Below are 15,613 nucleotides of genomic sequence, written 5' to 3'. Positions count from 1 at the left end.
ACACCTAACTCGTCCCTACCGTGAGCGTGCTCATGCTTTGTTGGCATGGAGAAAAGAAATGGCCAGGGCCTGACCTGTAGTGGCAGTGGATAAAGCGTCGACCTGGAAATGCTGAGGTCACCGGTTCAAAACCCTGGGCTTGCCTGGTCAAGGCACATATGGGAGTTGATGCTTCCAGCTCCTCCCCCCTTCTCTCTCTCTGTTTCTCTCTCTCCCTCTCTCTCTCCTCTCTAAAAATGAATAAATAAAAATTAAAAATTAAAAAAAAATAAAAAATAAAAAAGAAATGGCCAGGGGCCTCACACAGCACTTGATCTGGTTGGAACCAGCCTGTGCAGTCCAAGCAAGGTCACGCCCCACCTGCCGCAGACTCTGCAGGTGGCCAGAACCCCGCCAACCAGTTTTTAAAGATCATGTGCAGTTGGCCCTGGTCGGTTGGCTCAGTGGTGGAGCGTCAGCCTGGCGTGCGGAAGTCCCAGGTTCGATTCCTGGCCAGGGCACACAGGAGAAGCGCCCATCTGCTTCTCCACCCCTCCCCTTCTCCTTCCTCTCTGTCTCTCTCTTCCCCTCCCACAGCCAAGGCTCCACTGGAGCAAAGTTTGCCTGGGCGCTGAGGATGGCTCTGTGGCCTCTGCCTCAGGCACTAGAATGGCTCTGGTTGCACAGAGCAACGCCCCAGATGGGCAGAGCATCGCCCCCTGGTGGGCATGCCGGGTGGATCCCAGTCGGGCACATGCGGGAGTCTGACTGCCTCCCCGTTTCCAACTTCAGAAAAATACACACACACACACACACACACACACACACACACACACACACACACAAAATCATGTGCAGTTGGACTCTTGGAAGGCATTATTTAGTGAGAGACTAAACCATGAAGTGTCGGAAACACCCTTCCCTAAGGGATCCCATTAAACCTGGAGCATGTGCCTGGCCTGTGATGGCGCAGTAGACAGAGTGTTGACCTGAAACGCTGAGGTCACCGGTTCAAAACTCCGGACATGCCCGGTCAAGACAGCTGACCAAAAGGGGCTTCGTAGGGTCTTTCCTCTGCCCAGTGGCCCGACCAACGCCTGCACTTCCGAGCACGACTGCTTTTGGGTGGTGCCCCCCTCCTGCCCCTGGGAACCCATTTCTCTCTGTGCCCAACTCAAAGCTCAGTGCACCCGCCACCCATCGGGAAGCGGTGTTCTCTCCCAACAGGAGCCAGCTGAGCCTTAGGAGCTCAGACGACAGGGCCACCACGAAGCCCGGCGCTCCGCCTGCCCACATGCCCAGCCCGGTGCGCCCGCTGTGGCTCCCTGGGTTGCACCGCGGGCACTGAGCACCCACCTAGGTTGCTCCTCGTGGCTTCTCCAGCAAAACAACCAAGCCACACCGTCTTCCCAACAAGGTCAGTCCCCTTGATCTGCTCACAAAAGCTAAAATAAAGGAATGGAGCCCTGGCGGGGAAGCTCAGTTGGTAGACTGTCGACTGTCGTCCGGGATGCACCAGGGCTGCAGATTTGATCCTGGGTCCCGGCACACACTAAATAAGTGGAACAACAGGCCCTGGCCGGTTGGCTCAGCGGTAGAGCGTCGGCCAAGCGTGCGGAGGACCCGGGTTCGATTCCCGGCCAGGGCACACAGGAGAAGCGCCCATTTGCTTCTCCACCCCTCCACCGCGCTTTCCTCTCTGTCTCTCTCTTCCCCTCCCGCAGCCAAGGCTCCATTGGAGCAAAGATGGCCTGGGTGCTGGGGATGGCTCTGTGGCCTCTGCCTCAGGCGCTAGAGTGGCTCTGGTCGCAACATGGCGACGCCCCGGAGGGGCAGAGCATCGCCCCCTGGTGGGCAGAGCGTCGCCCCTGGTGGGCGTGCCTGGTGGATCCCGGTCGGGCGCATGCGGGAGTCTGTCTGACTGTCTCTCCCTGTTTCCAGCTTCAGAAAAATGAAAAGAAAATAAATAAATAAATAAATAAATAAGTGGAACAACAAATCCATGTTCCCTCCCCCACCACCTTCCTCTCTAAAATCAATAAATAAACATTTAAAAATAAATAAAGGAACAGAGAGTCGACATGGTTAGCTCAAAAGGAGTTGAAACGCTGTGATGATGACTATTTAATAAAGGTCAGCACATCCATGTGCAGTCACGTGCTCAAAGCACAGCGAACCTGCGGTGAAACCAGGCCTAACATATAATATAAATTCTAATTTCTTTGGATCCGTATAAAAAATTACAAAATATTTCTTGCCTCAAATTCTAAGGTTAAGGAAGTGAAATGAGACCTCGAATGAGGTGGTTTTACAAATGTATTCGCGTGGACGTGCAGTTCGGCTGCTTCCGGAGGTGAGTGCGGCGGGGCTGGTGGCTCCATCCAGGTCGGAGGCAGCGGCGGGTGGCGGGCGCTGGGCTGCGTGGGCTGCGCTCCCTGGGGACCCGGGTCTCCGGAGGACAGCACTGGCCTTGTCCCCAGCATGAACACTCCCAGCTGCGCCGCCACGCTGCTCAGTATCTCCCCCCTTTCCTTTCTATCGTGGGCAGGTGGTACTGTTTCAGGGCAGGCTTGCTGTGCTTCTGCGTCTCTGTCTGGGAAAGGAGACGACAGGCGCTCAGCGGAGGCGGGATGGGGCCGGATGGGGCGGGGCGGGGAGGGCGCTGGGGGCCGCGAGGGAGGCACTACCTTCTCGTTTTCGCCCTCATACTTAAGGGGTCGCAGCACCGGGGCCTTCCTGCTCCCTCCGGGTCCGAGCACCGACTGCAGCGCTGGGCTGGAGTATGACACCTTGGTCACTCCCGACAGCTTCAGTCTGGGCAGCCCCACCAGGCAGGCCGGCCCCTGTCTCCCAGGACGCTCCTCCTCCGGCTTCAGGAGCTGTTTCTTGAAACAAAACACAGGTCAGCTGAGCGCACCACGGTGTCTGCTCCACCGAATTAGGAGAAACAAGAGGCTCTTTTGTGCCCGTCTGCCCAACGTCCTGATCGTGAGGTGTTACCAGACAACACATGGGTCCCGCACTCCTCCCCCGCAAGTGAGGTGGCCGCGCACTGAGTCCACGCGGGAGGCCAGGGCTCTGCCTTCAGGCCCTCGGGGCAGCCCCAGGGCTGGCTGCTGAAGGGGGAGGGGTGAGGTTAGAGGGGGCTGCGCCGTGGCCAAGGCCGAGGACCCCTAACTGCCCAGTCAGCCAAATCTGCCTTGCACCCGCTTTTGTGCGGCTGGTGAACTAAGAATGGCTTTTACCTTTTCTCGCAGTTGAAAATGTGTTCATAGCATGTGAAAATGGTATGAAATTCAAATTTCAGCGTCCATAGTTTTATGGGAACACATCCCACCTTCGTTTATGTATCGTCCGTGGCGGCAGTTGTGACAGGGACCTTATGGTTGCAAAGCCTAACATGCTTACGCTGCGGCCTTCAGACACGTGTGGGTGGGTTCTGACTACAGCTGAGGCCCTTTGGGGACCAGCAGGGGTGACAAGGTCCAGTCTGAGCAGCTGGGAGGGCAGCAGAGTTGGACAATAGTTGGGGGCACATGCGGGAGGGGCGTCCACAGTTCTGGGGCTGGGGTAGTTGAACGGGAGCCACCGCTGCCCTGGAAGGAAAGCATGGGGCGAAGAGCGAGTCTGCGGGACAGACCCGGCGATGGGCGCAGGGGGCGGAGTCGGGAACAGACGGGATGGGCGCAGGGGGCGGTCAGGGGGCAGAGTGGGGGGACAGACAGGTTATGGGCGAAAGGAGGGGTCAGAGGGCGGAGTCGGGGACAGACAGGTTATGGGCGCAGGAGGCGGTCAGGGGGCGGAGTCGGGGACAGACAGGTTATGGGCGCAGGAGGCGGTCAGGGGGCGGAGTCGGGGACAGACAGGTTATGGGCGCAGGAGGCGGTCAGAGGGCGGAGTCGGGAACAGACAGGTTATGGGCGAAGGGAGGGGTCAGAGGGCGGAGTCGGGGACAGACAGGACGGGCTCAGGGAGCGGTCAGGCGGGCGGAGCCTGGAGAGCAGCCTCAGCACCTGCGTCCTAGGCTCCTAGCTCGCAGTGATTCTCAAAGTTCGGTGACTGACCACGAATGCCGGAAGGGCAGTCAGCACAGGCCCTGGTACCCACCCAGATTCATAAACCTGGGGGCCCCGAGCTCGCAGCGTGTGACCGGGTGGAAACACTGCAAAGTGACACCATCGTCTCAGCCGGTGTGTGTGAAACCAGCTCTGTGACTGACGACTGCTTGTCCGGGGCCTGCCGGGCTCAGCCACCACCAGGAGCAGAGGCTGGCTGGCTGGGTCACCTGGGCCAGTGTTTGATTTCTCTGTGCCCCCGCGAGGGTCGGTCTGAGGGCTCAAGGAGTGACGTGGAGGGCGCTTGGGCACAGGAACACCCACCCCCATCTGGCCTGCTCACACAGATGTGGTCCTTGACCCTTAGCCAGCGGGGCAGACAGGGTGGGGGAGCCCGGCTGCCAGCATCCTAATCCATGGAGATCCCCAATCCATGGGGTCGGAGCCTGGCATTGTATCAGGCCCTGCTGACAGGGCTCTCATGAGGAGTGTCCCACTCAGAGGCACAGGCCACCTGAGGGTGCCCAGTCCCGCTACATGGCCTACTGCTGGCTCACCAACTCCCTTAGTACCTGCTTCCTGTTCTCCTTGGAAATCTGCCACCTTTTCCTGAGCCGTTCCAGTGCCTCAGGGCGCTCCGGGAAGGCAGTGTTCCTGTGGCTGCCCTGAGCCTGGGTCTGCTTGTCCGCTGCCCTGGGGAGGAGTGAGAGCGGACGCGCACTGAGCACTCACCCCTGCAACAGCGTCTCTGTCTGTCACGGGCGACGTCACTGCCCCTACTTTCCACACAAACGATCTTTCCTTTTCTGTCTCAGCCCGACAGTCTCTGGCTGAGGAGCAGAGGGGGCCCCATGAACTGTGGGCGCAGCCATGCCCCAGGCCCGCATTGCTGCCTGGGACCTGAGATTTGGGTCAGATGTCACCTGCACGGTCACACGCAGGAGTGGACAGAGGTGTGGAATCAGACGCCTCAGGGCATCTACTTGCCAAGAATACCCAGCATGCTCTCAGACCTCACAGTGAGCTCCCCCGTTTATACGGGTGTGTGCGGGCTCCCCACCACATCTGAGAAACGAACCCTCCCTATGCCGGGCCACAGTGCCGCCCACAGCTCCCTTTCAGGAGATATTCCAGAAAAGGGCGATTCAAGACAGAGAGCGTTGTACGCGGACCCCCACCAACTCACCCACTCCTGCCCCCCATCTCAGCAGCCAGCACCCACCACCTGCAGTCCTCCAGAGCACCCACCTCTGCTCTTGGAAGTAGGGGTGCTGCAGGGCCTGGTGGGCAGTGATTCTCTCGTCGGGGTCATAGGCCACCATTGCGTGCAGGAGGGAGACGCATTGCGGGGACAAAGTAGCTGTCAGTGGAGGTATTCCTGATCCCTTTTTAAAAGGAAAATCAAAACTCATAGCTCTCGACCTGTATTAAAAGCCCAATAATAATAAATGATCATGCCATTGCCTAGAGCCCTGGCCGGTGCATCGTCAGGACAACGGGGACCTGTCCTGAGGGCAACGGTCTGCGACCTAAGGGGCCCGACTGGATAGCGTCTAAACCCACAGAATGTGCCACACGGTTTCCTCATGAAAACTGTGGACGTCAGGGACAAGCTGGGGCAGTACAGGTTCACCGTTCTGAGAGATGCACCACTCGGGTGCCGAGGGCGGGGCTGTGCACACAGGGCGGGGCACCAGGAGTCTCTGCACTTTCCCCCGGCTTTGCAGGGGCCTTAAACTGCTCTAAAAACTCAAGTCTTATTTTTAAGAAAAGGGAGTAGTGGTGGTGAAATCTGTCACGCTACAAATGAAAGAAAATCATTCCTCCTCGGAAAGGTTAGTATCACATTTCCACCTGAGAAGAGTGGAATAAAGTTGAAAAAATAAAGAATCCAAAACACCTGTCACCTCCTTGCCTCCTTGGGTGTCGGAGCTGCTGGTGCTGCCCACCCGTCAGCCCACAGGGCCTCCCCTGGAGGCCCCCACTCCCCCCTCAGCTTCATCTTCCCCCCACCCAGAATCCTAACGAGTCCTGGCTGGGCGCTGTGTGAGCAGCAGTGCCGGGGCCAAGCACCAGTACTCCCTGCCCAGAGCCAGTGCCCGGGGAACCCGTTCACCCAGCGGCCTCTAAGTGCTGGGTGGACATCCAGGTGATTTTCACTGTGGCAGCAGGGACCCAGGTGGGCTGAGCGGCTGCCCTGGTCCCCTCTGCCGTCAGCCCTGACAGGGGGGGAGCCCACACGGGACCCTTGGGAGCACAGGACACTCACTGTTTGAACTTGGTGAGGGTCTTTGCAGCAGGTGTGCCCATGACATCATGGATTTTTGAGATCTGGTCCAGCTCATTGGCTCCCGGGAAGAGGGGCTGCAGACTGGAAGAATGGGATAGAGCTGTGATTAGGAGCCCCTCACCTGGCCAGGTCTGAGCACCCACGTCCTCAAACACCCTTCAAATCAAGTCACAGGAGGAAGGATGGCCTGTTGGCACTGTCAGCTTCAGTGGATGTGCATCTCCGCTTTCCAAAAACAGTCCACCATCGACACGAATGATATGGAGTCAAAGTGCTCACACCTCCGGGTTTATGAAGCCGTCAGTTGGGCATGTGAGAGCGGACCTGGGTCCCTGCCCATGCTGGGCTCTCTGGTTCTGAAGCGCATCACCCAGACATTAAATTCACCCCGTCCCTAATGACCCACTGTGAGCAGGAGGGTGATTCCCCACCTGCTGTGTGGGCTGCTTCAACCCTACGCTCTCTAATCAGCTCCTCCCTTCTTCCCAGGCCACAGCCCCGTCCAGTGGTGAAGCCCGAAGGCTGAGGTGTGGGGCCAGGAGGACAGTGTGGCCAGGGGCTGGGCCAGGTGGCCAGAGAATCCTACTCGATAAACCTGTGCATCCTAGGGCAGCGGGCCACTGCTCACACCCCTTCCCCTGGCAGCCCCTGGGTCTTGGTAATCAGTCATCTCACTGATGACCTGGAAGGCAGAGGCTGGGGGGGGGGGGAGGCAGAGGAAAGAGGTGACCGGTGGTGTTCTGTTCTCTGTCACCCACAAGCAAGAATCAGCGTTGACAGAAAGTACATTTCCTGTTACGTTACCGCGGCCGCAGCACCAGGATGACTGCAATCTGCGCGGTAAAGGAAGAGCCTGGCGTGTGGCCTACCATGTGCCGCATCCCCACACTATCACAGAGGTGCCAGCGGTACCTGGCGATCTCGTAGAAGACGCAGCCCGCACTCCACAGGTCCATCTTGTAGCTGTAGAGCCCGTCCGTGAGGAGGCACTCGGGAGCCCGGTACCAGCGGGTCGAGATGTATTCCGTGTACGGCTGCTTGGAGTAGACGCTCCGGCACGACCCAAAGTCCCCTAATTTCAGGACATCCTGCTGCAAGGGGGGAGAAAAGCAGGGACAAATGGCATCTCATCGAGGAGCTGTTGTAATGGCAGCCATCTCAAATATTTCTGCACGAACGAGAAAGTGACTAGCATCTAACCTGGCTTGTAAGATACAGAGCACCGGCTTTACACTGATAGGCACGCGGAGGCGCCCCTACCGTGTAGAGCAGCAGTGCCTCTGCTCAGTGGAACATGGTTACAAATGTTCTAGCTGTGTTTTACAGAGATTTCCAAATGTCCGCAGATACTGGGAAAGGTGACGTCACTGTGTGAGTCCACGAGTGAATGACACACCGTGGTCAGGCGCCCAATCACCGTGGGGGGGCGGGGCCTCTGAGGGCCAGCTCACACCCTGGGGCCCTCTGGAGCACGTCAGACAGAGCAGGGAGGTGGGTTTCAGACTATTCCTTCCACGTCCTTCACTCCTCCCGCTCGGGTAATAAAATACAGGATATCGATGACTGGGAGCCCCTGGCACATCAGCCGCAGCGAGTCCCCAGTCCCCAGCCAGAGGGCCGGGAACGTCCGCTCCCCCCCCCCCCCTCGGCCTTTGTCCCCGTTCCGGGCACGTCAGCCTTACAACAGGTACAGGCATGTTACATGGCAAGAAGAACAGGCCTGGAGAGACAAAGCAAGTGTCAGGACTGGGTTTAGAGGGGGCACAGGCTTTAGAAGGATCAGGCAGGGAGTGTAAAATAACTGATTCGGGCCCTGGCCGGTTGGCTCAGCGGTAGAGCGTCGGCCAGGCGTGTGGGGGACCCGGGTTCGATTCCCGGCCAGGGCACACAGGAGAAGCGCCCATCTGCTTCTCCACCCCCCCCCCTCCTTCCTCTCTGTCTCTCTCTTCCCCTCCCGCAGCCAAGGCTCCATTGGAGCAAAGATGGCCCGGGCGCTGGGGATGGCTCCTTGGCCTCTGCCCCAGGCGTTAGAGTGGCTCTGGTCATGGCAGAGCGACGCCCCAGAGGGGCAGAGCATCACCCCCTGGTGGGCGTGCCGGGTGGATCCCGGTCGGGCGCATGCGGGAGTCTGTCTGACTGTCTCTCCCCGTTTCCAGCTTCAGAAAAAAAAATAAAATAAAATAACTGATACATTTTTCAAGGGCTCTCATGGACAAAGGAGACAACCAGCAAGTTCAGATGGGACATGTCAGCAGAGAGATGAAACTAAGAAAGAACCAAAAGGAAAGGCTAGGAAAAAAATATATTTTTCTTTTGTATTTTTCTGAAGTTGGAAACGGGAGGCAGTCAGACAGACTCCCGCATGCGTACGACTGGGATCCACCCGGCACGCCCACCAGGGGCGATGCTCTGCCCATCCGGGGCGTTGCTCTTTTGCAACCAGAGCCACTCTAGCACCTGAGGCAGAGGCCATGGAGCCATCCCCAGCGCCCGGGCCAACTTTGCTCCAATGGAGCCTTGGCTGCAGGAGGGGAAGAGAGAGACAGAGAGGAAGGAGAGGGGGAGGGGTGGAGAAGCAGATGGGCGCTTCTCCTGTGTGCCCTGGCCGGGAATTGAACCCGGGACTCCTGCACGCCAGGCTGACGCTCTACCACTAAGCCAACCGGCCAGGACCGAAAAAAATTTTTTTTTAATTTTTATTTTTTATTTATTCATTTTAGAGAGGAGAGAGAGAGGGGGGAGAGAGAGAAAGAGAGAGAGAGAGAGAGAGAGAGAGACAGGGGGGAGGAGCTGGAAGCATCAACTCCCATATGCGCCTTGACCAGGCAAGCCCAGGGTTTTGAACTGGCGACCTCAGCATTTCCAGGTCGACGCTTTATCCACTGCGCCACCACAGGTCAGGCAAAATTTTTTTAAGTTAACAAAATATTATTTTGCTGGGCTCAATAGACCAAACACAGCCAAAGAAAGAATGAGAGAGCTAAAAGATGGGCCGTGGGAACTCCCCAGACCGAAATGCAGCAAGGAAGCAGAATAAGAGCATTCAAGAGCTGTGGGACGATTTCCAAATAAGACGACGCAGACTGTAAAGCCAGATGCTGCCACGTGGCCAAGCAGGTTCACGTGAGATTCGAGCAGACGGTAAAGGAACTGTGGAGCCAGAGGGTGGTGGGCCATTCCGTTTATTAAAGTCCCGTAAGGGCGGATGAGCAGACAGGGCAGACCGTGCCCCTCTCTCTCTCCAGACTCACCGGACTCAGAGGCCTCCACCATCAAAACAGGGCCCCCCAGCCTCTCCGCACCCCCCCTGGATTCTCCAGCAAAACAGGCGGGGAGGGGGACCTTCTCCAGCACACAATAGCAAACAGTCGCCCCTCCCAAGCAGGAAGGCAACCCGCAGTCCGCCATCTGCCGCCCTGAGGGCACGCACCTGCTGCCTTCCACTGACACACGCACAGGGCGCTGCCCCAATACAGGCCAGCAAACCTAAAAACACTTGTTACAAACCTGTTTGCCCAACACGGACCAATCCCAAAATAAATAATGATGCCAAGAGGAAGGAGCCAGACCAAAAAACAGTACTCACTTATCTAATTCCATTTAGAGAACATTCTAGAAAACTCAAACTGATCACATAATAACAGAAAGTCAGTCACACTTTGCCTGAGGACAAGAGATGGGGAAGGAGGGGTTACCAAGGGGCAGGAAGACACTTCCGAGGGGGATGGGTTTGTTCATTCACCGGTTTCATGGGTGAAGAATCCAAACGCAAAACATCCCAAGTTGCAGGCGTTAAATATGTGGAGCTGCAGCGGCTTTGCAGGGAGACAGGCCCTTCCAGCCCTACACTGAGTGTTTAGGATAATCTGAATTGAGTTTCTTTTTTTGTATATAGTCTAAGAAGGGTACCTAAGATTATTTTCTTCCAGTTGGACAGCTATATTGATGACATTTATGAAATAAACCATTTTTTTCCAAACTGGGAGGAAAAAACCCCCAAAACTGTAGCAAACCTGGAACCCAGTTACCTGGGATTGAAAGCACACCCAGCGAAAGGTTTTAACATTCTATCTTTATCTGATATCCGTTTTTCATATAAAAGCCCTTACCTTTATTAATATATTTTCTGGTTTTACATCTCTGTGAAATATTCCATTTCTGCATTCGATACAAAAGGAAGGATAATTAATTGTACTTCATTCATTCAAGTTCTTTTACATTGCATTTTTAATGACTGTTAATATGTTTTATTAATTTGAGAGCTGCCCATGTCCCCAAAAGCGTACCTGTGTATGTGATCAAGGGACCTGCATAACTGGTACATATAGTGCATAATCTTTTTTTCTGATAGTGGGTGTCTTCTCCCTGTGCAATCAAGGAAATCGCCGAATGTGGTTACCAATTGTACTTACGCCCTTTTTTGAAATCAATAGAATCCATTCCTACTTAATAATGTGTGCAAATCCAACTTCCTCTGTGAGGAAGGATCTTAAGTACTTTTACAGGAAATATGAAGTGTACCTACAAAGTAAACCACCGGAGATTCTACCCACTGGCACGATTTCACCTGGAATCTCGGGGCCTGCATTCTGACCGCTGTGAAGACAGGTCAGGTAAGAACCACAGGGGTGGCTGGTCGACAGCCTAACTCATGCCTGGGGTGGGAGGCTTCCTCCAGGACCTCCTCCTTCCGACGGCTGATGGTGGGACACCAGGAGCACTGTAAACCCAGAGTGCTCCTAGGCTCCTGTCCGCATGGAGGTTTCCATTTTAAAGTGGGTAGATCCCAGTCTGACAGACGTGGGCTGTTTTAGTCCGAGAAGACCAATGGATGCTTTGCCGTCCCCAGCCCACAAGCCCACAGCGGCAGCACTCGCGGGCACCCGCTCAGCGACTCGGGCTCACGGGGAGTTCACGGCGCCCTCCACGTCCACGTCCCTGCTCCCTGGCCGTCCTGCCTGCAGGTCTGCATGGTGTTCTGAACTCTCATTGCACGAGCACCATCCCTATCCTTGTTCCACCAGACGTCACAGTTCACTTGATTTTAATTTCAATGGTATGTTTCTTAAGCTATACGTTTTTAAAGGTGGATTTACTGGGGTGGCATTGGTTAGTAAAATTACAGGCGTTAGGTGTACGATTCTATAGTGTACCATCAGCACACTGCACTGTGTTCACCCCCCCATCAAGCCGTTATGTTCAAAGTCTGTAAACTGACCGTTCTCACTTGCCAATTCAGAAAGCCGTTACCGCCTCCACGAGCATAAATCCTGTGAGCTTTAGGCCCTGTGTTTCTCCGCCACCTTCAGTCCCCCCACGGAGGAGCCCTCTTTCGGGGACCCCCTTCCCTTCGTCCTGGGTACCCCCACCCATCGCAGTGCTGGGGGAAGGACCCGGCGCCTGCCCCGCCCCCCGGGAGAATCCCCATCTGAGGGGTGAAGCTATGGATGGAGACAGGCCTCCTTGTCAGCTTTAGCTGTCCTGATCAAGGTAATTTTTCCAAGTTAATCTTTACCAAATCGTCTCATTAAGAAGATTCTAAAGAATGTCACATATAATAGTAGCAATGTGATGAATTTTAAGTGAGCACAAAGATAAGCTGTGGCCTTTGTTGTCGGCCCTCAGGAAGGGGAGACAACTGTCCCTCATGGAACAGCACAAGCAGCACACCCCCCTCTCTGCAGACACCCCCCTCCGGGCCTGCGCCGGCTCCTCCGCTCAGTGTGTGTGGAGGTGCATGCCGGGCACTGCAGCACACCCCCCTCTCTGCAGACACCCCCCTCCGGGCCTGCACTGGGCTCCTCCGCTCAGTGTGTGTGGAGGTGCATGCCGGCCACTGCAGCACACACCCCTCTCTGCAGACACCCCCCTCCGGGCCTGCACTGGGCTCCTCCGCTCAGTGTGGAGGTGCATGCCGGGCACTGCAGCACACCCCTCTCAGCAGACACCCCCCTCCGGGCCTGCACTGGGCTCCTCCGCTCAGTGTGGAGGTGCATGCCGGGCACTGCAGCACACCCCCCTCTCTGCACACACCCACCTCCGGGCCTGCGCCGGGCTCCTCCGCTCAGTGTGGAGGTGCATGCCGGGCACTGCAGCACACCCCCCTCTCTGCAGACACCCCCCTCCGGGCCTGCGCCGGGCTCCTCCGCTCAGTGTGGAGGTGCATGCCGGGCACTGCAGCACACCCCTCTCTGCAGACACCCACCTCCGGGCCTGCGCCGGGCTCCTCCGCTCAGTGTGGAGGTGCATGCCGGGCACTGCAGCACACCCCCCTCTCTGCAGACACCCCCCTCCGGGCCTGCGCCGGGCTCCTCCGCTCAGTGTGGAGGTGCATGCCGGGCACTGCAGCACACCCCTCTCTGCAGACACCCACCTCCGGGCCTGCACCGGCTCCTCCGCTCAGTGTGGAGGTGCATGCCGGGCACTGCAGCACACAACCCTCTGCAGACACCCCCCTCCGGGCCTGCACTGGGCTCCTCCGCTCAGTATGTGTGGAGGTGCATGCCGGGCACTGCAGCACAGCCCAAGGACCCAGAAGCACCGTGTGTGCACATGCTGTTCTGAGAGGTTAGAGCTCTTGACCAGCAGAGGGTAGCAGGTGGGAAGTCAGACTCAGTGTGGAGCCTGGGCCGTGACCGGCAACCCCCCATCAACCACGGCCACACTCAGGAACTGGGTCCTCCTAGGGCTGCTCTTTGAGGCCGGCTCATCTTAGGCAAGTGCTATAACTTCTTAGCAATTCAATTTCCTCACCTCTAAAATGGAGTTGAGCTCCACTATGAACTGTAAAATAATAATAATAGTAATAGTAACAACAGCAGTACATGTTCACTGAAGACTGCGAGTCAGGCACTGCTCTGAGCACTCCACTATGAACTGTAAAATAGTAATAATAGTAACATAACAACAGCAGTACATGTTCACTGAGACTGCGAGTCAGGCACTGCTCTGAGCACTTCACTATGAACTGTAAAATAATAATAGTAACAGTAACAATAGCAGTACATGTTCACTGAGACTGCGAGTCAGGCACTGCTCTGAGCACTTCACTATGAACTGTAAAATAATAATAGTAACAGTAACAACAGCAGTACATGTTCACTGAGACTGCGAGTCAGGCACTGCTCTGAGCACTCCACTATGAACTGTAAAATAATAATAATAGTAACAGTAACAACAGCAGTACATGTTCACTGAGACTGCGAGTCAGGCACTGCTCTGAGCACTTCACTATGAACTGTAAAATAATAATAATAGTAACAGTAATGACAGCAGTACATGTTCACTGAGACTGCGAGTCAGGCACTGCTCTGAGCACTTCAGACATAGTAGTAGTGGTGGTAGTTTGAGAGAGAGAGAGAGAGAAACAGGAAGGGAGAGAGATGAGAAGCATCAACTCGTATTTGCATCACTTTAATTCATTGATTGCTTACTCATACATGCCTTGACCAGGGAGTTTCAGCAGATCCACTGACCCCTTGCTCAAGCCAACAACACTGGACTCAAGCGAGCGACCCCATGCTCAAGCCAGCAACTCTGTGCTCAACCCAGATGAGCCCACACTCAAGCCAAAGACCTTGTGGTTCCGAACCTGGGACCTCAGTGTCCCAGGTCAACACTCTATCCACTATGCCACCACCAGTAAGGCACACATATTATTTTATTTAGCTCTGACCACAATCCTAAGAGTTAGGTGCTCTGATCACCCCACTTTTATAGAGCCTGGCCAGTATCTCCTGTCATTAGACACGTGTTGTACATGCTCTGACCGGTACGTTTTTCCGCCCTGTGGGAGATTCATGCTGTTGACAGAGCCAAACCAGGTGGCACCTCCCTGAAGCACCAGCATTAAAATCTCCAGGACAGTGTCACTGGCTTAGAAGAGACTTCCAGGGACAAAAATGTTACATCATTCAGACTGACCTTTTAAGGAAAGCAAAGACATCAATCACTTTGTGTCAACGTGTGTCAAGCAGTGTGAGGAAAGCTATAACAGATTTATTTCACTTCAACTTTCCTTTCTATATATGCACAAACATGGCAGGAGGTAACTGTCTAAATAGATCAAAAAGACTCTTTTAATAAGGTTGTAACTCCAACTGCTAAGTGATAAGAAAGCTGTGTGCAAGAGCTGAATGAGCAATGTTTTCTTCTTTCTTTACTGGTGCAGTACAATCGTGAGTCAGACTTGATGAAATAGATACAGCTGCATTTGTCTGACACAGTAACCCAGGCAAGAACAGTCAGCATGTCAGGTAACCCAGCACAGGGCCTGATTCACCCACGGAAATCAGCTGTAACGCTGCGGTTTTACTTTTCCCTACTTGGTACCTTCCCTAGTATCATGGATTTATTTCAGTGTGTCTGCTCCCCACAGTCTCCACAAGACAAAACCCTAAGGTGACAGGGCCAGCCCATGGGACTTGGAAGAGCCCACACTCCGGAAGGTGGCAGGTGACTGGGATTTCTGGGGCCTGTCTGCTGCCAGTGGGGGGCTGCCAGTCTGGCTGGCCACTCTGCCAAGAGAGGAGGAGGGGACTGTGTGGCCAGAGGCGGTCAGTGGCCAGAGGCGGTCAGTGATGGCCTCAGCAATCAGAGCTCTCCTGGTCCTGCTTCTCTGGAGGCCTGACCGCTTTCCGCAAGAGACCTCCGGTTTTACAGCGAACTCCTTCCTCCACCTGCGAACCAGCTGAGCGGCATGACTTCTTGCTGTGAAAACAGTCCATCCAGTTATGAGGCTTCATGTCCAAAAGCACCGTCCAGGCTGGTGACAGACATCTGTCCCACAGAGAGGCCAGTGCTGGGCACCAGGAGGACACCAATGACGGAGCTGCCAGGACCCCACTGCCAGAGAGCTAACACTCTAGTGCAGACATCAAACAGCACAGAAGCCCATCTGTGTCGTGCAGAATGCGTGAGAAAAAGAAACAAGACAAGGATGCCCAGAGCCCAGCCCCAAAGTGGGGGCAAAGGAGCCACCTCTGGGCAGAGGGAGCAATTAGTCAGTCGTTCAAGATGCACATCCACTTGAAACAGTTAAACGCGGAGCAGTATGAGACACAATGTGTCAGAGAGCAGCCCTGTGTGATCAGGTCAGACTGCATCTCCCTCGCCCCAGCTGTTCCGGAACAGACTTTCCTGCTGCGGAAGGAGGGACCCCGAGCCCCGAGCGCAAGGCCCTGGAAGGACCAGGCCAGGGCTGTGGACTGTAAGCCAAGCTCCCTTCACCCCATCAGCGACTCCGATGTGAAGCACCCCCAAAATTCTTCCAAAGTGAGTAGCCGGCGAT

At 55.5% G+C, this 15,613-nt stretch overlaps 1 protein-coding gene across 2 annotated transcripts in view; it reads right to left on the bottom strand.

Annotated features, from left to right (window-relative positions):
• Window positions 1-2,220: 2,220 nt before the first annotated feature.
• Window positions 2,221-15,613, bottom strand: part of MOK (MOK protein kinase) — a 45,638-nt gene continuing 32,245 nt past the window's right edge. For both annotated transcript variants that reach the window (XM_066343950.1, XM_066343951.1), the window contains 8 exons: window positions 10,611-10,689; window positions 10,434-10,482; window positions 7,237-7,415; window positions 6,304-6,405; window positions 5,283-5,456; window positions 4,607-4,727; window positions 2,667-2,864; window positions 2,221-2,572 (listed from right to left, as the gene is read on the bottom strand). In XM_066343950.1, the coding sequence (XP_066200047.1) occupies window positions 2,492-2,572; window positions 2,667-2,864; window positions 4,607-4,727; window positions 5,283-5,456; window positions 6,304-6,405; window positions 7,237-7,415; window positions 10,434-10,482; window positions 10,611-10,689 (983 nt within the window). In that variant the 3' untranslated portion in view covers window positions 2,221-2,491. The remainder of the gene's footprint in view (window positions 2,573-2,666; window positions 2,865-4,606; window positions 4,728-5,282; window positions 5,457-6,303; window positions 6,406-7,236; window positions 7,416-10,433; window positions 10,483-10,610; window positions 10,690-15,613) is intronic.

The sequence above is a fragment of the Saccopteryx leptura genome, chromosome 6, assembly GCF_036850995.1.
Source record: "Saccopteryx leptura isolate mSacLep1 chromosome 6, mSacLep1_pri_phased_curated, whole genome shotgun sequence".
Lineage (NCBI taxonomy): Eukaryota > Metazoa > Chordata > Mammalia > Chiroptera > Emballonuridae > Saccopteryx > Saccopteryx leptura.
Note: the sequence above shows the minus strand (reverse complement) of the source record. Positions and strands in the feature narration are given on the sequence as shown.